General features: G+C 43.9%; 1 protein-coding gene across 1 annotated transcript in view; it reads left to right on the top strand.

Annotated features, from left to right (window-relative positions):
- CSMD1 (CUB and Sushi multiple domains 1) overlaps positions 1 to 21,232 on the top strand; it is a 611,399-nt gene that overhangs the window by 548,987 nt on the left and 41,180 nt on the right. Inside the window, exons 48-49 of the mRNA XM_028481319.1 lie at positions 11,746 to 11,919; positions 13,315 to 13,488. Coding sequence (XP_028337120.1) covers positions 11,746 to 11,919; positions 13,315 to 13,488 — 348 coding nt within the window. The remainder of the gene's footprint in view (positions 1 to 11,745; positions 11,920 to 13,314; positions 13,489 to 21,232) is intronic.

Genomic DNA, 21,232 nt, shown 5'->3' with positions numbered 1-21,232 from the left:
GTTTCCATGGTTTTGAATGTCTTAAAAGTCTGGGTTTCTACCAAGCTAAATGACCTTGGGTAACCTTCAGGCTCATGCGGACCCTGTGAGGATAAACTATATAGTCATGGAAGGAAAATGGCTTACAGTGACAAAGGAGGTAATTGCTAGGGATACTTGCCAAAAATTCAGATACTTGCCAAAAATAGTCCATATGACCCCATGACTTCAACTCTAACAGAGAAGAGGCAGGACCCTCAAAAACCAAAACAACCCCCAAAACTCTGACTTTAAGAAACAAATCACCCCAATGTGGAGGAAATGGGAAATTACCCAAGGAAACAGAGACAGTTACACCAGATGTTCTACAATGAATCCAGTTAAGAGAATGAAGTACACTTGAAGGGCCATGTCCTGAAGGACAGATCTGCCACGAGCTGGGAACAACAGAAACATTCAGGACCATGAAATGTAAGGCCCACGCATAAGTGATGTTTGAAATGAAGCCCAAGTTCACTCATCAGAATCGGTGTTAAAGGAAGTGGATGAAAGAAAGCAGAAGGGCCTCAGCTTCCTCCTCATGCTGTCTTTTCTGTAAAGAAGAATTATGATGTGAATACTAAGGTTAGAGAATCTTTTATATCAGACACTGGAACCCCAAGGAAGAGAAGGAGTCCATCAAAGAGAACTTGAGAGTTTCAAGTAGAGTTGAGTCTCCTGGCCAGGAGAGTCCCATCCAAGCAAGCTTCGGGTACCAGGGGGAAGATGGCCGAGTCATTGGCTCCTGTGGGATGTCATTAAAAGGAAGTACTCTAGCATTAGACAACTATTTGGTGTGATTTTTCTCACACAAGGGAAAGAAGTTAGCTGTCAGAAGCTATGGATTTGTTAACTTGATGATACGCAGAGCAGATAATCAAATCTATTATTTGTAAGTACTTGTGTGATGTATATTTATGAAGAGCTAACATAGGTTCACAAAATTAACATGCAAGTCTGGATCCATCTTTGTTTGACGTTACTTTTAGATGGGTGTTTAGAAATAGTCTTCAGAAACGGTGTTTCTAAATTTTCGGCAAGATGTATGTCAAGGTTTTCCATCATAACTCTTACAATTAAGAAAGAGTAATGTGGACCTTAGGTTAAGTCTTTTAAAGATTGCCTGAGGGACAGTACATGAATGATGTTCAGTGGATTGCTGTGATTTGGGAAGGAGGTTTCCAGGTGTATGTTTCTCTCTCCACACTCTAGTCCTTTCCAAAACATTTATTTAGCTCCTGGATGAAGGTATAACACTGCTAGCTGAAAGAGTGAGAAGAAATATGGGATGACAGATTCAGGAAATCTTCAGATCGAATGGTAGGCCAAATAGATTTCATTAGACATAGGAAAATAATGGAAACAGTGTAAAATTTTACTCAAAGTAAAAAACAAAATAACTGTCAATGTACATGGTGAGGAGAAAATTATGAAATCATAGCACACACAGAAGGACTGGGTGTTTTGGACAATGGAAGGCTCGTTTGTGCGAAGGGATGCCTCTGACACTGATACTGTTTGGTAACTAGTCTCCATCTCGTTCCGCGAGCCTGGGTGGGCCATATCTGGGGTGATGATTTCAGTTCTGTGAGATAGTTTACGTGGGCTCTGGAGGAATTGAAATGTGTATGTGGTGAAGGATCTGGTAACCATGACACTGGAGGAATGTTTGGAAAACTTGTGATCCTGAGTTTGGCTGAGAGAAAAGTTAGGCAGTAATTAATATCTATTTTCAAATATTTAAAATAGTTGGTGGGAAAAAGAAGAAAAGAAAAAGAAACAAAAATAAAATTAATTAAACACATCTGCCAAGGGCAAGGACCAGGGTTGCTAATGACCTTAGTGAAACAACTCCATTCATTGGTTTGAAATCGCAGATGCTGTATGTACAGAAAAAGAGTTTTCAGACCCAATATAAGAAATATTTTCCCTTACTTACTTTTTAACATGTGGGATCTGTCCAGAAATGCAATGAAGACTTCCTATAGAAGGTGGTTGGCCAGCTGGCAGGTTTTTTTCTGGGGCTCCATTAGACTCTGAGCTTTATTGATTCTACACCCACCATGCTTTCTCCATCACAATGCAAAATACTTTGGCAAAAACATTTTTCAAGTTGTGGGTGAGGTATCTTGCTTATTTTTAGGGTTACTAGAACAAAAAACGCTTTTGCCTGAGATTTTCCTTCTATTTCATGTGGAGCAGGGATCGCTTATTTCTAGTTGTGGTACGATGGTTATTTCCAGTGGTTTCCGTCAGGGAAGAATACGCCGGATTCCTTGATGATCATTGCAGCGGAAATGGCCAAGCATATGCACAGACGCTGCCACAGTGAGTCTTGTGATTGTTAATGGTAGGAGAGCTGGATTTAAGGAGGTGACGGGTGATTTTCTTTGTCTAACATTCGAGAACCTAATCTATGCTGTGTTTGCGGGTACCTAGTCTGAATTCTAAGCTGGAACCTTTGAGAAAAGATAGAATAAGGAAAGCTGGGCAACGCTGTGTGCAACCGTAATTATACCTAAAATTTAGGCAAAGTAATACAGTATGTGTATCGGAGTACATTTTTGTAAAGGGTTAGCCCACATTTAATCAACGCCGTCATCCCTGCTTGACAACTGGGCTCTCCCAGGGTGCTGTGAATTGCCCCGGACTTGTTCTGATTTACCATCTGTGCTGTGCAATGCTACCAATCTCCCTGGGCTGGAGAATTAAGCCCTGAGAAGGCTCACCCCGTATCTGCCTATCAGGTAACTTGTAGTCCATCAGGGAAGTTTTACTGTCCCCAATACTCCCTTAGTTATTTTCTTCTGTTTATCTTCCCTGCGGTAGTTTGCACTGAACCCGACACAGAACACACCGACTACACGAGGCTGTACATTTGTAATCAGGTCTCCTATCATAGAAATCTCCGTTAATCTTTTAATACCGTTTATATCATTTAGACTTTTTCAACACATAATAACCCATCATGTCTTTCACTCTGTTACCTCTTTAACCTGTTTACTCAAGACGTCAGTGATAGATTGAGACATTTCCCACCTAAAGAACATTATCTTTTTTTCATTAGATTATTTTGCTGTTATCTGAAGTAAGTTTGCATTTGCTATAATGACCTATGAGGAGACGAATTCTTTTGTAAATATGATATCATGGTGACATTCATGTGGCTAAAATAGCTAAATGACATGATTCAAAATGATATCATTAGACCATGTTTTTTCATAGTTGTTAGGGAATAAAACTGGCAAGTATTCAAATGCCTTGTATTTGATGATAGATCCACGTACAGATTTTTAATAAAACAAGTGATTATGACAATGCTTATATTGCAGCAAAAAGGTGATATTAGAGCAGAAAGATTAACCCCTCCCTCCTTGATCTTGGTATAAAAGTGATCTGCACTATAAAACTTAGGCTGTGTGGTAGTCAGGGAAGGTAAAATGTTTGGAAACACTCAGTGCTAATCTTCACATTTTACATCTGCATTATCAGTGGCTCGCAGATAAATGTCACAATATTCCTTCCAGCCGCAAGTGCTTCTGTCTCTATTTCTGAATATTATCTAGTGATATTCATTTAATTCCTCAAGAAATATTGCACAGGATGTAAAGGTAAATAGGAGGTGGTTCTTTTTTCTTTTAAGGAAATTATCATCAAAGGAATAAATAAGATGAAGACCAAGTATCTTTAATAAAAAGTTGAGATTGATGAATGTCAGGAGAGAGGTCCACGCCAAATCCTCCCCAGACCCAGGGAGGGAGCCGCTTTGATGCACAGGGGACTCCAACACACAGAAATGGACTAGAGTCATCCCAGAAATGAGAGCCACAGAACCAAGAGCAGCTGCATAGGTGCAGACTGTGAGGCAGGAGGTCCTGCTGGTTCACCTGAACCGAGCACATCCCGGGCTGGTGCTCTTTGTGGTCACATGATGCTGAGGGGCGGTGCTAATATGGCAATGTGATCGTGGAAAGAATTCGCGTCCTTTCACGAACACCCCCTCTAGATCAGGCAGGGGCTGCTGCTGGTGCAGAGGCCATGACACTGCTCTTAGAACTCACAGTCTCAGAGTGGAGATAAATAGGTAAGAAAAATCCTGTTTCGATCTGCTGAATGCAAAACAAAACAGCCCTCATCATGTAGGTATTGTAAACGGATGGTCCTGGAGATAGAGTCTCCTTCTGCGGGGAAACCTAAAATAAGGGAGATGTTTGCGTTGAGTATTAATGGGCAGTAATTCCTTTAGGGTTTGTGAAGACTGCAAACACAGGGTGGATTTGGATTGAGTTATATGACATTTTACAGGCAGACAAGAACGTGAAAGAAGTTTTATGCAAAAGGACAGTGTGTGCAAAGTGATAGAGGTAAAAAGTGTGGTACATTGAGGAACTACATTAATAAAAAGGCAGATGAGAGATTTCTGAAAGCCCCAGAGACTACCCAAATCATGTACTGGCCTGAAATTTTCTTCTCAAATATGGTTTAAAATAATTGCCGTTGACTAGGGTGTGTCAAACAGAGATGGGATACAAATGCATTTTGTGGCAAAGGGATGGGCCCTGGTCGTTGGTGTTACTGAGGGCACAGAGTGTTGTACAGCTCATCCCACCCCACCGGCCGATCCCTGCAAAGATTCACGTGCTTTCTACGATACTACATTTTCTTGGACTCCCACAGAGTTGCTCAACATTACCCCTCAAAATTGCTCGTGGAGAAAAGAAGTCTCATTTGTGAGAACTCAAATGTGTTCCTTTAATATGCACAGATCTGGAGATGTAAATACCATCCATCAATGTTTAACGCTCTTAAACGTGTTCCCTGTACATAAGAGCATCTGATCCATCTGACATTTCATGACCATTTGTTAATACTCAAGCGGTGTTTGCTATTGGCTTTGGAATTCACTGCCAAATACCCCTGCCTTTAGCCCCAAACTGGAGTTATCACTGGAACCGGTAGAGTGAAGCAGATTGCATTCCTGATTCTCCTGCAGGTGCAGCATTCTTACAGTGCTTATTATTTTATTTTCAGCAATAAGTACCAATAATAACAGAGCAAACATAAAGGTTGAATATTTGGTTTGTAGATTTTCTAAAAATGTATGAATGTATTCGGTTCTAATCCCCAAACCAATATTTAGTATTTGTACTGATACAGACTAGCACAGTGAAAAGAAGGTGACCTTAAAATAGGGAATTCTGGGGTGGGGGGCGACGTGTTTGTGTGTACGTGTGAGTGTGAGAGAGTGTGGCCTTAGGACAGGAGAGAGATCCAGCTATTCGGTTCCTATTGACGCACAGACCCCGCAGCGAGGACGCCCAGCGCAGGGAACTCCTGTAACCTGGGAGCCGCGCGCCCAGCAGGTGCCCTGGACGAGCAGGTTTCCATGGCACCAGTGGAACTGTATTAAATTCCCAAATCACAGAATTCGCTTCTGAAATTGCACGCGTCTAGGTAATTGTAAGAGGCTCTAACACTCGTTGCCTGAAAGTATTCAATACTTGAAAGAAGCATTCAGACTCTGCCTTTGTTGTGAGTTTAGGCACATCTGCTGCCATCTGACGCTCTGTGTCTGTCACCCAGCAGAGTCACCCCTGAAAGTCAGTGCGGTTTGTTAGGTTGCAGACGGTGATCACTGCAGCATCAGAAACAGTGAAGCGCGGTCCCGAGAGCTCAGCCAGCTGCTGCGGAGCCCTGCCCGTGGGTGGGACTCCATCTCCACGGGGCGCGTGCACGTGACGCCAGACAGCAGGGAAGCGCCGGCAGGTGTGGGGACAGAGGACGCGAGGGATTCCGTGCATCCAGCGCGCGGGTTTCAGCACATTCACTCTGCCGCTCAGAATCGTTGGACGACACACCCTAAAGCATCTGCGTGCACACTCTGGACAATAACCTTCTAGGACCGCCGCTTGGAGAGGCCGGTCCTGCTGAGGCCCTGCCCTGGGGGATAAACGCGTCGCTCGCGGGAAGTGCCGGTCCCCCTGTCCCGTGTGCTGGCCCGGGCTGCGTGATGTCAGGGCCGCGGGCTGGCCGCTTCTCTGTGCTTCAGACCGTGAGCTGGGCTCCCCCACGGCTGGGCCGCCGTCTGCCTTCTCCAGTTCCCACGCGGGACGAGTTTGCGGGAAACCCTCGACCCAGGAGGAAACTGAGAATCCCCTTACCGTCCCTCTTTCTCCCTGGGTTGGCTCATGGCAGCCCCAAGGCGACTTCTCCCTGTGGGAGGCCGCTGGCATTCATTCAGCCTGGCCACCGCTCTGTGCTTTAGCGAAGTTTGGTAGATTTTACTCCTCCTAACTCAATTTCCAAGAAAGATTGTTAAAAGAGATTCTCTTTTCTATTTGGGACATCTAACTAAAGCATAATAACTAAAGTATAGTAAATAAAAACAATACAGCTTTCGTTATATCTAAAGTAGCATAAACTTAAAGGCCAGTGATTTTCACAGAGGAGTCATTTTGCAAGTGAGGTGAAACCTGCAGACTCTTGTGACCGACTCACAGGTATGAAATCTCAATTTTTCTGAAATTTCATGGAATTCTATTCCATTGTTCAGTTCGTCTTAACAGGCCAATTTGAATGATACTTTTTAATGGTATAATGTGTGAAACAAAGAGAGTCACCTGACTAGAACTGGAAAATACCCACCCCGGCATGGAATCCTTGATTCTGCTACTGATTTTCTCAAGAACAATTTTAAGCAGTTGGAGAATTCCCTGTTCCATAGTAATGCCTGTCTTCAGCAGGGAGAAAATGGAGAATTAAAATGTAAAGTTCTAGGCATGTGGAAGTAGTAGAATTGGTTATTCATACTTAACTAAAAGAAAATTCAGCAGTCCCTTTAGGATATATCTCTATATCTATCAATCAATCTGTCCCTTGAATTAAAAATCATATGCAGTTACAGTTTTACGGCATTCTAGCTAATTCTTTAGCTCCTTGCTAGCCAGAGCACTCAGGCTCTGATCAGTGGGAGATTATTCAATTCACGAGTAAGATTGATGTAAAAATAAAATAGGCCACATGCTTTCACTCAGATTTTCTGTCCGCACTTTAATGGAACCATTTGTCAGGAAATTCGGCTTCCTTGATTTCCTAGGTGTGAGGACACTGGCTACAGAATTGCCTGTAAAAAACATTTAGTGATCTTTGTTTAAGCTGAAGCCAAATGCTAATGAAAAAGAAACAAGCAAACAAGCACAAACACACAACCTAGGGGCCTGGCATCACAGTGTCGGATCTACTGGATAATCACATTATTTTATTTAGTTGATATTTTGTTTTGAAATGTGCAGGGCTGCCCTCATCCCAATTCTTTTTTTTTTTTTTTCCAGTTAATAGAGTTACTTATCCTTCTTTACTGCTTTTTATACTCAGTGAAATAGTAACAATTAAATGCACCCAAAATTATGGAGATGTAGCCCATGAAATATGTAAGGTCATAAACTGAAGAGGATAAAATGGGTGCCCTTCTGGGAAATGGATCGTTGGGTCCAATAGCTCCATAGTGTTCATGTTAACTGAGTTCTCAATACAGGGACCATCTCTCACCTCCAGCCGGCTATCAAACATGCACCCTTCAGGCCGTCAGTGTCTCCTCTTTCAGGGTGTCTGAGGCCCAGCTGGGCTACATGTCCCTCTCCACTCCTCACCTCTTTTTAGTTTTAATGTACTTTTCATTTTTATTTATTTACTTTAAAAAATGTGTATTTATTTATTTATTTTGGCTGAGTTGGGTCTTAGGGCTCTTCATCGCAGTGGGCTTCTCTCTAGTTGTGGCTCGAGGGGTTAGTTGCCCTGCGGCACGTGGGATCTTAGTTCCCTGACCCGGGGTTGAACTGGCGTCCCCTGTGTTGCAAGGCGGATTCTTAAGCACTGGACCACCAGGGAAGTTCCCCTGCTCCTCACCTCTTTAGGGGCAAACACCCTGGGGCACCTTCTGTGTCAGACCTGCCGTCGCTTTTATGATTGTATCTTATTCTTCTTTGAATCCCTAGCCCCAAGGACATTGCTGGCCCACAGCCAGTCAGCATTCAGTTATTGCCGATAAAGGAAAGCCACCGAGGAGACAGTGCATTTGGAAATGCTTTGAAAATGTAAAAAGGGCAGCACAGTCCATTGTGAAGTTACTTTATTTCCATTCACTTCATCAAGTGTTTAATGAGTGACTAATATGTGTCAGACACTCAACAGATGCCTGAACATAGTTACAAAGATAGAGAAATGCTTTCTACGTAGTGTGTCTATAACACAACTGGGGCTACATTAAAAGAAATTCACAAAGGACATATCCCAGGATTATCATAGGATAACAGAATCTTAAGTTTGAAATAGAGCTCAGAGTACATTGAATTCAAATTCCACCTCATACAGTTTTTCCCTTCTACAACATTTCGACATGTTATGGTTGAAATTTTGGTTAAATACTGTAAGTGAAATATTCTATATTTGTGAATAGCCCATAATTGGTCTAAGGCTTTGAATGTTTTAAAGAGGAACTCACCTGAGGGCTGGAAAGTTATACGAGTGACAAACAGATTGTTCTCTACCAGCTTCAGATCCAGAAGTCACATCGTCCACATTTACTTAAAATAGGAAGTGAAGTTTGAGGTGAGGCTGTCAATTCTTCTTCCTTCAGGCACTGAGCTGAAAAGGAATGTTTTTGAAAGACATCCCCGATTTTCTTTAGGTCTTGAAGGCCAGTTCCTCCCAGAACTGAAGTGACCACGTGTCAGAGAAGAGTTGCTGTTGGAAGTCTTTATTTCCACACAAGCCTGTCAGCCTTGCCATCTGGTTTCTGGAGTGTACAGATATCTCCTTGCCGTTAGGAGTGCTTATTTGCCAGGCTTTCAACAGAGAATGCAGCCCTGAAGCATGTGCTCCTACTGAAAACTTAGATGAAAAAAATATGATTGAGGTTTAAAAGTGAGCCTAGCCAGTCGTGTTTGTCCAAGTCAAGAGTGAGGTCGTGCAGATCACGGAGAGGGATGGGGGCTTTCTGTCGCAATGTATCCTTTTCAGCATCTCGGTTACCCTGAGCCCGGGTCCCTCCTCTTGGAGTCCTGATCAGGTTCAGAATACCCCCAAAGTGCTTGGCATTCTCTAGAGTAACAGCCAGGAATCAGGTGGCCCACACTCTCTGTGAGGATTGGAGTGTGTTATTTTGGTGTGTGCTTCTAGAAATTACATCATTTCCTTCTCACCTCGGAAGTGGCTGGATCCCTGCAGTAATAAGCCTGTGTGTGGTGGCTCTGGCTCCTTTCTTGTCTTGGGGACGCGAGTGGGGCTCCATGTCTCTACCTGACGGAGATCGCCGTGCAAAGCCCAGCCTCTGGGAAGGAGCCCGCATCCGTGTTCCAGGATAACAGCCTCAGAAGCTCTCCCTTCAACCCCCGGAGAACATTCAGCCTCCTCCCAGTTCCCTGCTTGTTTCACGCCTGGTGTTGGGGGAGGCGATCTGGCTTCTGGTCAGAATCAGGTTTATTGATCTGGATCTGGCTGAGTGGAAAAGCTGCAGAGGTGACAAAAGATCAAGCGAATCGAGCACAACTTGACCCGACCTCTTACAAATGTTGGGGCAGAGATTCTGCTCAAAGAGGGATACCTATCACCGATTCAGTTTTCTCCCTCTGTCCTCTGCAAGGTCATCCTGCTGATAACAGGTCTAGTTCAAACCTAGGATAGCACGATGCAGCTGCATTGCCTTAAACAGAAATAGAGAGTACCGCTTTGAATTCTTCCAGAATGGTGGCATTAACCCTGAGTGTCATATGGCAGTAGTTTGGCCATGCTCTCAGCTTTGGGGTTGCTGTACTCTGAGTAAAGCACTGGCAGCTGGGTACTCTGCTCGGAGGGTAGTGGCCGGGGGAAATCCACTCCAAAACGCTCGGCAGCCGCTCCAGCCTAAGGAGCGAGTGTTGGCGGACAATTTAGGAGCTCTCCTTGTCTGTCCATCCTTTTCATGTCAGTTACTCCTAATGCTCCATAGTTTGTTGAGTTCACAAGATACTCTTTCCACGGACGTGAGGAGGGGGGAGGGACAGAGAGGAGGATGGAAGGAGAGGAAGGAAAGAAAGTGGAAGGAGAGTGAAAGAGAAGAAGGGAATCACGCCTTTCCTAGTTTTCCCCGGACCACACGGCACCTTCCTACTGTTACAGAGAAAAAATATTCGTGGCGCTCCTTAAAGATAATAAGGCAGACTTCATTTAGGACCCTAGCGGTTGGTGTAGGGACCAGGGTGATGGGATTTCACAAAGATACGACTCAACTCCGGATGCTGTGTGGGCCAGTGGGGGTCACAGCCAAGGGGCAGGGAGGGGGCACGGGTGGGACATTCCTGAGAGGGAACCTCAGGGATCGGAAGGGTTCTGGCTGAACCCGCCTACCAGTGGCAGGTGCGGTGAGAGACTGGGTCAGATGTTGAGGCTGGAGGGTCCTTGTAGGCTGACTTGGCAGGGTGCTTGCTAAAGTTGGCTTTTACAAGGAGGTGCACAGGTGGACCTGGGAGGAGGGTCAGGACCCGGATCAAAGCTTTGTCGGGCAAAGAAGCTTTGTCACCCCCCAGCCTTCAACTCACGAAGGACTGAAAATTCCTCTAGCTTCCTTCCCCACCTGGAAGCCCTCTGGTTCTGAAGCTTATCTGACATCCTGTTTGCCAGCGACCTCCTTACATGTCAGAGTCCTCACATCAGTACTATTTTCCTCCCCTTAAGTATTGATGTTCACCCCAGCTTCGTCTTTGGGGCCCTTTCTTTCCTTGCTGTACATACTTTTCACGGGCGAGCTCAGCCACCTGTTGGGTTCAGCCTCCTTCTGTAATCTAGCTTTTCCTAAATCTCTGTCTGCAGGGTGTCCCTCCCCTGAGCTCTGGACTTCTGTGTTCAACTGAGGATGCGACAGTTTCCCCTAGACATCAGTTCAAATGTAACTCAAATGGACATTTTCTGAAATTGACTTCTGTGTTCAACTGAGGATGCGACAGTTTCCCCTAGACATCAGTTCAAACGTAACTCAAATGGACATTTTCTGAAATTGAACTTATTTTCTGATATCAATCCTTCCTTTGGAATTTCACAGATAGTTCAGGAATCTAGTCTCTCACTGGAGATCCTTCCATCCTTTTCTTTGCTACTCATTTTCAATAAGGTTACAGAACTTATATTAATTCCAGGTGTCTCTTCCTTTCTTTTGGCTTTTATTTGGAAATAGAATAAATAGATAAATAACATAAAATATCAGTAAGAAAAATAAGTAAAAGAAATAAATGGAGAAACCATAACTGGGGAAATACCTTTTAACAATTTTATATTTGAACTATTACTTATGTTACCCACAATTGTTGAGAAAAATTAATGAGTTGAAGAAAACGCTATCAAATAAAAAATATATAAATGGCAAAAATTCCAATAATGTCTGCATTCAGTGCTGTCAGTCACTTGACAATAAAGATAAACTAATTTTGAATGTAGTACTTTTATTATTTTAGATTTTTTTATTGGAGTATACTTGATTTACAATGGTGTGTTAATTTTTCCCGTACAGCATAGTGACCCGGTCATACATATACATACATATCCTTTTGTATATTCTTTTCCATTCTGGTTTTTCCCAGGATGTTGAATAGAGTTCTCCATGCCATACCGTAGACTCTGTTGTTTCTCCACGAACGTGGTACTTTTATAGAAGACAAGCTCTCCAGCGTGTTTTTGTTGGTTTTGCTTGCTTTTCAGCTGGCCACTGCGGCTCCCCGGATCCCATCGTGAACGGCCACATCAGCGGCGACGGCTTCAGTTACAGGGACACCGTGGTTTATCAGTGCAACCCCGGTTTCCGGCTTGTGGGGACTTCCGTCCGGATATGCTTGCAAGACCACAAGTGGTCCGGACACACCCCAGTCTGTGTCCGTAAGTACGGCCTGTGAACTAACTCAGCGGGTGCTTCCCTTCGTGGCGTTTTCTTTTGTCATTAGGTCATGACACAGACACGTTTAAGCTCAGAGAAAGGATGGAGAGCTGTCGGAAGAGAGAGAACGTGGGCTCTCCTCCCCTTCCGTCTTTGGTCCTCCTCCCGTTCCATGTCCGTCTGACGCCTCCTCCAGGCTCCCTCTACATTGAATTTGCTCACCATCTTATCTCAGATGGGTCCCAGGAGGAGGGATGTCAGGCATTCATTCCCCCAACGTTGTCCCAGGATGACAAGGTGGAAACAGCATCCCACCAGAGGAGGATAGAGGTGCTGGGTCCGCGTCTGCAGGTTGGCTTTGCCGGGGCCCAACGGTAGCCACCCCCCAAGCTTCTGTGTTGTTTTGTGTTCTTGTCATTGCTTCATCAAGAACGCAGAGAGTTTGTATGCAGTCCTCCCTTTAATAAAGAGGTGAAATTGTACGTAACCATTGTCCTCAAACTTTATAACTTGAGAGACAAATGCTGACTCCTATTTTTAGAAGAAATTGTACCCTTATGCAGATTTCCTTTTAAACTAATTTTTTTTCCTAATATGTTCTTTATTTTCCTAAACAAAGGGATTGTTGATGTAAGTGTAGGACAGTGACAGGTGTTCTCTGTGATAGTGCTGTGGTAACTGTACACAGTTCATGGGTGAAAGCTTTACTTACAAGAAAAAATTGTTGACAAGGTAAATGAGAAGGAAAACACCAGTTTTACAACTGTAATGTGTTTCTTTTGAAAGGGCCAGTGAAGGATATGTTCATGATTTGTATTGCTGTTATTGTGGACATGACATAATGAGGGTTGGCTATGTTCCAAAGGACCATACAATGGGGAATGTCAAAGAAAATATATTTGAGCATGTACTCTTAGTTTTGCTAATTTCCTGATGTTTCAGTTGATATTGGATTAATTTATACATACACAGTTTAAATTATCCTCCAAGTGCCTATAATGTTTCAAGATGAGAGTTCCGCAAAATTAGTTGGTGTGTTCTAAGGGGAAAATATTCAGAACTCATGAGTAATACAAAAATTTAGCATCTCTTGTTTTTCACTGCTTTATTTGAGAATTACCTGATATTCTATCATGATGTAAGAAATAATAATTATGACGATGAAGAAAGTACATTTGCCAGGCGCTAGTTATCTTCCACGATTATAATAAAAACCTGTGGGTTCAGCCCATGATTCTTTCTCTCAATCTTCCCTTCCAAATATAAACACAATCTGTAACGTATCTGATTAGCTGTCAGCCCCTTAATTCATACATTTAACATACCTGTACGTGTATTAATAAAGAATGCCAAGGGAGAGTGAGGACTGGTTAATGTGGACCTGTCTTCCTCCGTAGCCATCACCTGTGGCCACCCAGGGAACCCCGCCCACGGCTTCACTAAGGGCAGCGAGTTCAACCTGAATGATGTCGTGAACTTCACCTGCAACACCGGCTACGTGTTGCAGGGCGCGTCTCGAGCCCAGTGCAGGAGCAGCGGCCAGTGGAGCAGCCCTCTGCCCACCTGCCGAGGTAGGAGAGCCTCCGGGCTTGGGGAGGGCTGGGTCACACGCAGGGCGCCTGTCTGCGCGCACAGAGGGCGAAGCTTCCCCTCCAGGGACAGGGCTTCCGCAAGCGCCTTTTGTTGTGGTGGGAAAACATTTCTGAGTGTAACGCGCGAATCGCTCCACGGCCTCTTTCTTGCTATTGGCCAGATATTCAATCAAAAAACCCTGGGATTCTCTGCTTCAAAGACTACTCGTCCTCCGTTTGTCTTTCTCTCCATTTGTGTACTCATTTATTTCTGCCGCATATATTCCACATCTTTGGTCCCTAAGCTTCTAGCCTTATCGATGTATTTGAGAAGTTCTTATGCTTTTAAATCTCAAGTTTTAGAAATTCACTTCTTTAAAAATCGACACATAGATCTGGACTAACACCTAAATTTCCAAGGGAACGCTGCTTTGTAGTTTTTGTATTTCTAGATGTTTGAGCTCATGCTGTTTAAGGTTTTGCTTCAAATACTTTCCCTTAAAACATCTCCTTCAAATATTTTCCATTAAAACATCTCTCTTACTGAAGACGCATGCATGTTCTTCCATGTGAAGGTGAAGTTTTTTGTTGTTTTGTTTTGTTTTGGATTTTTTGGTAATAATATGTTATTAAAGGTAGACACTTACGGAGGTCCCTTGCTCTGACAATCACCCACCTTCCCACTGGGCTCCAAGGGAGCTGTATTCAACTGCAACAATAGCAGCATGGGAATCCAGGCAAGTTTTAAATAGCAGTTATGTGAAATTGGCTACAATCTGTCGAGTCTGGCACGTGTCTATAGCAGAGTGCTTGGCTTAAGCTCAAAGACAAAGTAAAGCCTCCTAATTCCACTTCCCTCTAAAACTCCCTTTTCAATGTTGGAAAGTCTTGCTGTGAACAGCAGAGACCCCAGGTTCCCTGTTCTCACTGTCCCCAGAAAGCAGGCTTCGGGTGTGTCCTGTTTGGAGGGGGTGGCGTATCTCACAGAGACGCCCCTGGTTTCTTGTTGCAAAGCTCCTGCTGGTCTCCTGACAGCGTGGGGCTCTGGTCAGCTTGGACATTGACAAGTTCATCTTGCAGGTTATATATTATTATTATAATTGTATTAGTCAGGGCCATGGAATGGGGTGACCGGGGTTAGGGGACATCTTGGAATGTGGGAGCCAGGGCAGGAAGCTGGCGTCTAAATGACCTCCAGCCCCTCTGCCTTCCACGTGGGGACACCTCGGCAAACCCTAAATGCTAACCAAGCATCGTGATGCTCGTGGCTGTGATGAGCGGGGTGAGTCACTCAGCCTCACCCTCACCTCTCACGGGGAAACGTGGGGCCCACGTGTCTGCCAGGAGCCCTGAGCACGTGGTCAGCAGTGGAAAGGCTGAGCTGTAGGCGTCCGCCACTTGGCAAGGCAGCTGCAAAGGTGTAGGAAAAGATTAAACACCTTTAATCAAACTGTTTCCTCTGTCCTCTACAACAAGGAAAAAAACAGCACAACTGAAAGAATGGTTACAAATGAAGGCCCTTAAATTTGGGTTCAGTTTATCTTCACACAGGGTTGTGGCCTCCCTGTGCCTTTGATGCCTTAGGTGTATGAGAACCATCTATATGCATTCCCCCAAAACCCTTCTACTCAACTCAACTCAACATTTATTAAGCACCTACTGTGTTCCGAATGCTGTGCTGCACCACTGTCAGTACAGAGATGGGTGTAAATACTTCGTACCTTTAAGTAGATACCAATCCGGGGGCGAATTAGGGGGGAGAAGGTCCCCACAGCTTCTGAGACGTTGTCCACTGGACACAGTACATTCTGGCTAAATGAAAGATTGAGTAAGTTCAAACCAGCAGGCTTTTAATTATCAAAACTTTTTTTGTTTCTGTACTTCATTTTCCTCTAACTTATGCCAAAAAGAGAGAGAGAAGAAATTAAATGCCTATCATTTATTAACGGTTTTTGGTGTTTTACAATAGATACTAGGTCCTTTAGATAGCTATGGCGCAGTTTAAAGAATGCTAGAATGTGTTTTAAAGTCTTCAGTGTTGATTTTGACTTTTCTTACCTTCCTCCCTTTTCTTGAGAAATAGGAATGGACTTATTTTTTTAGTAGACGTTATTTTTTAGAGCAGTTTAGGTTCATGGCAAAGTTGGGCTGAAGGTACAGAGATTTCCCATAACCCCCTGCCCCCACCCATGCACAGCCCCACCTCACCCCCCAATGTCACCACCCCCCACCAGATGGTGCATTTGTTATCATTGATGAACGAGAACGGACACGTCATCTCACCCAGGGTCCGCAGGTGACATTAGGGTTCACTCTTGGTGTTAGACGGTCTGTGTGTTTGGACAGGTGTACGATGAATGACGCGTATCCACCACTGCCATATCTTGCAGAGTGTTCTCACGGCCCTAAAGTTTCTCTGTGCCCCACTTATTCACCCCTCCTCCTGCCCCCCAGCCCTGGGCAACCCCTGATGGTTTTCCTGTCTCCATAGTTTTACCTCTTCCACAGGGTCATACAGTTGGAATCACACAGTATATAACCATTTCAGATTGGCTTTTTTCATTTAGTAAATGCATTTAAGTTTCCTCTATGTTTTTGAACGGTTTGATAGCTCATTTCTTTTCAGGGATGAATAACATTCCATCGTCTCGATGGACCACAGTTTATCCATTTACATACTGAGGGACATCCGGGTTGCTTCCAGGTTTTGGCAACTATGAATAAAACTGCTGTATTCATTCCTGTGCAGGTTTTTGTGTGGATATAAGTTGTTAACTCCTTTGGGTAAATATTAAGGAGCATGACTGCTGGATTGTATGGTAAGAGTGTGTTTATTTTTGTAAGAAACCCAAACTGTCTCCCGAAGTGGCTGCACCATCCTGCATCCACACCAGGCATTTAAGTTTCCTCTATGTTTTTGAACGGTTTGATAGCTCATTTCTTTTCAGGGATGAATAACATTCCATCGTCTCGATGGACCACAGTTTATCCATTTACATACTGAGGGACATCCGGGTTGCTTCCAGGTTTTGGCAACTATGAATAAAACTGCTGTATTCATTCCTGTGCAGGTTTTTGTGTGGATATAAGTTGTTAACTCCTTTGGGTAAATATTAAGGAGCATGACTGCTGGATTGTATGGTAAGAGTGTGTTTATTTTTGTAAGAAACCCAAACTGTCTCCCGAAGTGGCTGCACCATCCTGCATCCACACCAGCAGTGACGAGAGTTCCCGTTGCTCCGCACCCTCACCAGCGTTTGCTGTCGTCAGTGCTCTGGATTTTGGCCCTTCTAATCGGTGTGTAGTGGGATCTCATTATTGTTTTAATTTGCATTTCCCTGATGACACGTGACGTAGAGCATCTTTTCATAGGATTATTTGCCATCAGTAGGTCTTATTTGCTGAGGTGTCAGTTAAGGTCTTTGGCCCATTTTTAGTTGGGTTGTTTGTCTTCTTATTGTTGAGTTTTAAGAGTTTTTTTTAATGTTTCAGATTACTGTCCTTTATCAGTTATGTCTTTTCTAATATTTTCTCTTAACCTGTGGCTTGTCTTCTCGTTTTCTTGACACTGCCTTTGGAAGAGCAGAACTTTAAAATTAGTACTTAATTTTAAAAGCTGACACTTCAGAAACGTCTGGTGAAGGAGGAGATGACTGACAAACAGTCGTCCGAGTGCTGAGGGGATTGGAAATCACCCCCTCATCTCCCAGGTGCCTCCTGCTCATGTTTCTGTTATTTTCTACCGCTCTGTTTCGCTTCATTTATGAACTAAGAGATACAATCTAGTGCGCAGAATTTACATGCATATTATTCGACCAGGAAAAGCATGAATTCAAAGAGGTCAGACTTATAAAAGACGGTGAAGCGTCAGAAAAAAATGGCGCGAAACTCAAAAAGTTAAAGTTAACAAAAATAGCTACTCTATTCATAAAACTTCCAGGGCTTCTTCAAGGTGTGTACTGCAGTATGGCCTGATTCTTACCTTATGCGGTTCCTTGAGTAAACCCCCAGATGGCTCAGGGTGTTGTGTCTCATGTCAGCATCCTGTTGTGCTTGATTTCTTCTCCCAAATACTTGACGTGATTCTCAGATGTCTAATCCGCGGAGGTCAATGAGTTGTGGAATCCCGAGTAATCCTACAGCATCTGGTTAATGATGCGAAAGAGAAACGCCACCACGACTTTGGAATGAACTCCCAGTAAATCCGTGCTAAAGTGAGGCTGACTTAGACACAGATTTCCACAAAGTCTCTCCACCCTGGACTCACCTTTTATCCTCAGACTCAGCCCTTCCCAGGGAAAAGCTCTGGCCATGCCAGCTGTGTTTGTGATAAATCAGAACCCTCCAATCCAGGAAGCGACTCACCCCCTGGTTCTATCTTTACAAACAGGATCAGGAAAATAAATAAACAAAAGAAGGGATCCTTTTTGCTAGTAGTAATATCTTTCTGGAATAAATAAATTATATGGATGTAGATTTCGTAAAAAGGAATGAAAACCAATGTCTTCACATTTATTTTAAGAATCAGATTATGCCTGCTGTTCCAGAGGCCCCCATTTCTATAGAAGAGCTTTCTGCGTCTTTGTCTCCTAAATTCAAATATGTGTCAACATGAGCTTAAAAGTTCAGTCAGTTCAAGGAGAAATAAATGAGGTATACCAAGTCTGGCAGTTTTAGGATGAGTCACTTAATATTTTCTTTCCTTGTGTAATAATTTTTGTGTTACATGAAAATGTTTGGGTTTTTATTTTTTCTTTCTTGTCTACAGTTTTGTGGGATTGGCCATTTAAACTCAGAGAATTAAAATATATGTCCTTTGCTATTACAGACACGAGTATAAAGAAAAATAAGAAAATACGGGGTGAGTGAAGGTTCTGTTCTGGTTAGAGAGGAATAAAAAAGGAAACAAAAAAAAACCTCACTAAACTTGCATCACTGAATCCAGGGTCTTGTAGTGAATCCTCAAGTTACCTGGAGAATATCAGTTTTCTTCTATGAACAGTCAAAGAAATACTACCTCCCTCTTATGTTCCCATGAGTTCTAAGTAAACCAGCGCGTGTGAAATGCTGAGCAAAGTGCCTGGAGCGTAGCAGGTGCTCAGTCCCTGCCCCCGCCCCCACCCACCTCTGAAATTTAACTAGAATCAACTATAATCAATCAGAACCTTCTTTATCAAACCCGAATGTCTCATTACACCTAAAAGCAATTTCTTTATTCTTATCAGTTAGTGATAAAAGATGAAAGGTCACTTTCATATGTTTGAAAAATAGTCATCGTAAGTTGCTTTTGGTGACCAGCAACCCTACATTTAAATTTTGATTCATCCAAGTAAACAAGTTGGAAATGTTTATTCTGTGTGATACGCTGAATAGTCACCTCACCTTCGATTGTCCTGTCAACTTTGCATAATCCCTTCTATTGAAAAATTTAAAAAACACACATTACACAGAACTCTAATCAATTATGAATGCTTTTTAAAAAATTTAGTGAACTAATTCTTACCCATTTTTCCCACTGCCAAAGAATTTAAACTATCTATATTTCCATTACAAAGCATCATTTTCTTACTTTCCTGTTTATGATCAGGTTTTTAATGAGCCATAAAAGAAAACAAGAACAAAGCAAGAAACAAGAGTAAACACAGAAAAATAAACATAAACACAGGCTTAAGCAAAAACAACAACAACAAACAAACACATTAGGAAGAGCTGGAGGTAGTCCCTTCCTTCCTTCCTCCCTCCCTCCCTTCCTTCCTTTTCACATGAAGCCCTAAGACCACAGAAGGAGTTTCAGAAGTCATCAGGTAATCAGGAGCTCTGATCCTCACCGAGTTCTGGTATGACCACGTTTGTGACCTTGGACACGTTACTGATCAGTATATGAATGTCTTCTTTACCCTCCAACATACACAAATGTCCCCTGGAACACATTTTGTGCCTTCATGACTCCACACAGGCTATGTACATATGATATCAATATTTCTCATTCTCTCCAGCTGAGGAAATTCCGTTCTCTGTCAGGTTGTAACACCTGAACATCAAGGCCAGGTCTCAGCGCTTGGCGTGTTGAGGGGTGATACTAAGATGAGGGGAGACTTCCACGATGAGTCTCTCACCAGTTTCTCTCTGATGCTCTGCCCTTCTAGACATCGTGTCTCCAACTGAAAAAGTAAAATAGTTGCAACAGGTGTGACCTGGTCTGACTTATCTTCACACCATCAACTTTACTGGTCATTTCAGGTGCCACGAGCTGATTTAAGTCATTTGACCCCTGCTTCTGCTTTGCTGACAGCTCACATCTGTCCGTCATATGAAGTCTCAGTCCACCAGATTCCAGATAGGAATCGTGCACAAAATAGGAGAAGGAACAGAGACGGGCGAGCAGTGCGTGGCCGGACCGGGTGCTGCTGAGCTTTCGAGGCCGGCAGCCTGCCCTCCATATGGGAAAGCACGCTCACGTGCAACGAGGACGTGGAATGTTTCCGAGTTCTCTCTGTCACGGACAAAGAAGTTAAAATCTTCCTGCCTTATTTTTTTTTTCCCCAAGCTGGTAGATACAGCTGAATCTCCTAGTGGAACCAATAAAATAAAGAGGAAGGGGTGTCAGAGATGTTTCTGACTGAAATCATGCAGGGCTCAGTTCTGTAGGACGAATGCCTCAGGATGGGACTGAGAAGAGCAGGAGCAGGTTTAGCGTGTCTGTAGACATACCTCTTCCAACATGAAGAGCAATTCGGTTTCCGTCTTGGAGCTCACGGAATCTAACTTTGTCAAGCATTTTTTTTTTTTTTTAACATCTTTATTGGAGTATAACTTTTACAATAGTGTGTTAGTTTCTCCTTTACAACAAAGTGAATCAGTTATACATATACATATGTTCCCATATCTCTTCCCTCTTGCGTCTCCCTCCCTCCCACCCTCCCTATCCCACTCCTCTCATGGTCACAAAGCACAGAGGTGATCTCCCTGTGTGTCAAGCATTTTTATTGCCTGGTTTTTCAAGGATGCTGAACTAAGTGAAAGGATGGGGAGGAGCCTGGGACTCAGCACTTCTTCCAGGTAATTCTAATGCAACGTAAAATCCCAGAGTGGTGGTCGGTATCGTCAGTGATGAGGATGTCCGTGTCTCCTACACCCCGTGCCGCGGGCAAGAGAGGCCCCCAAGGAGAATTCTGCTTCGAGGTTTCAGAGCGCTTGGGCGTGGAACTCGTGAATTCTGAGCAGCTCTCCTCCCGACATGGTGGGGCTCAGAGAGCCCTGCTCTCCTCGGCCGGCAAAGGGGGGATGCAGGCGGACCGCACCGTTACGGGAGCGATAACTGTTTCTCTTTTCTTCCTCTTCTTGCTTCCAGCCCCACCCTTCTCTTGACCCCAAACACAGAATGGCACTTGCTTTGTGCACTTGGTCTTTCTCACCCACCCCACAATCAGGCTGCCTTCAGGAAAGCTGGGCCTGAATATAAAACTATGAATTAAAGAAAGGAGGAGCCCGGCGGGGCGTGCGGAGTCCCGGGGCGCGTGAGGCATGGGCCGGGCGCCCTGGCGCAGGAAGGCCCGGCACCTCCACGTGGGTCACCTAAGCGGTGTCCTTTCCTCTCACTGCAGAGAGTCTGCTGTGGTTTGGGGACCGTCCTCTAAGCGCGACGTAAGCGCAAACTCGACACCATAGCGTCTTTGGCCTTCGGGCCAAGGCAACACCTTCCTGCTTTTTTTTTTTTTTTTTTTTTTTGCGGTACGCGGGCCTC

This window comes from Physeter macrocephalus, chromosome 20 (assembly GCF_002837175.3).
Source record: "Physeter macrocephalus isolate SW-GA chromosome 20, ASM283717v5, whole genome shotgun sequence".
NCBI classification, from domain to species: Eukaryota; Metazoa; Chordata; class Mammalia; order Artiodactyla; family Physeteridae; genus Physeter; species Physeter macrocephalus.
This window is presented reverse-complemented; position numbering and strand designations above follow the sequence as displayed.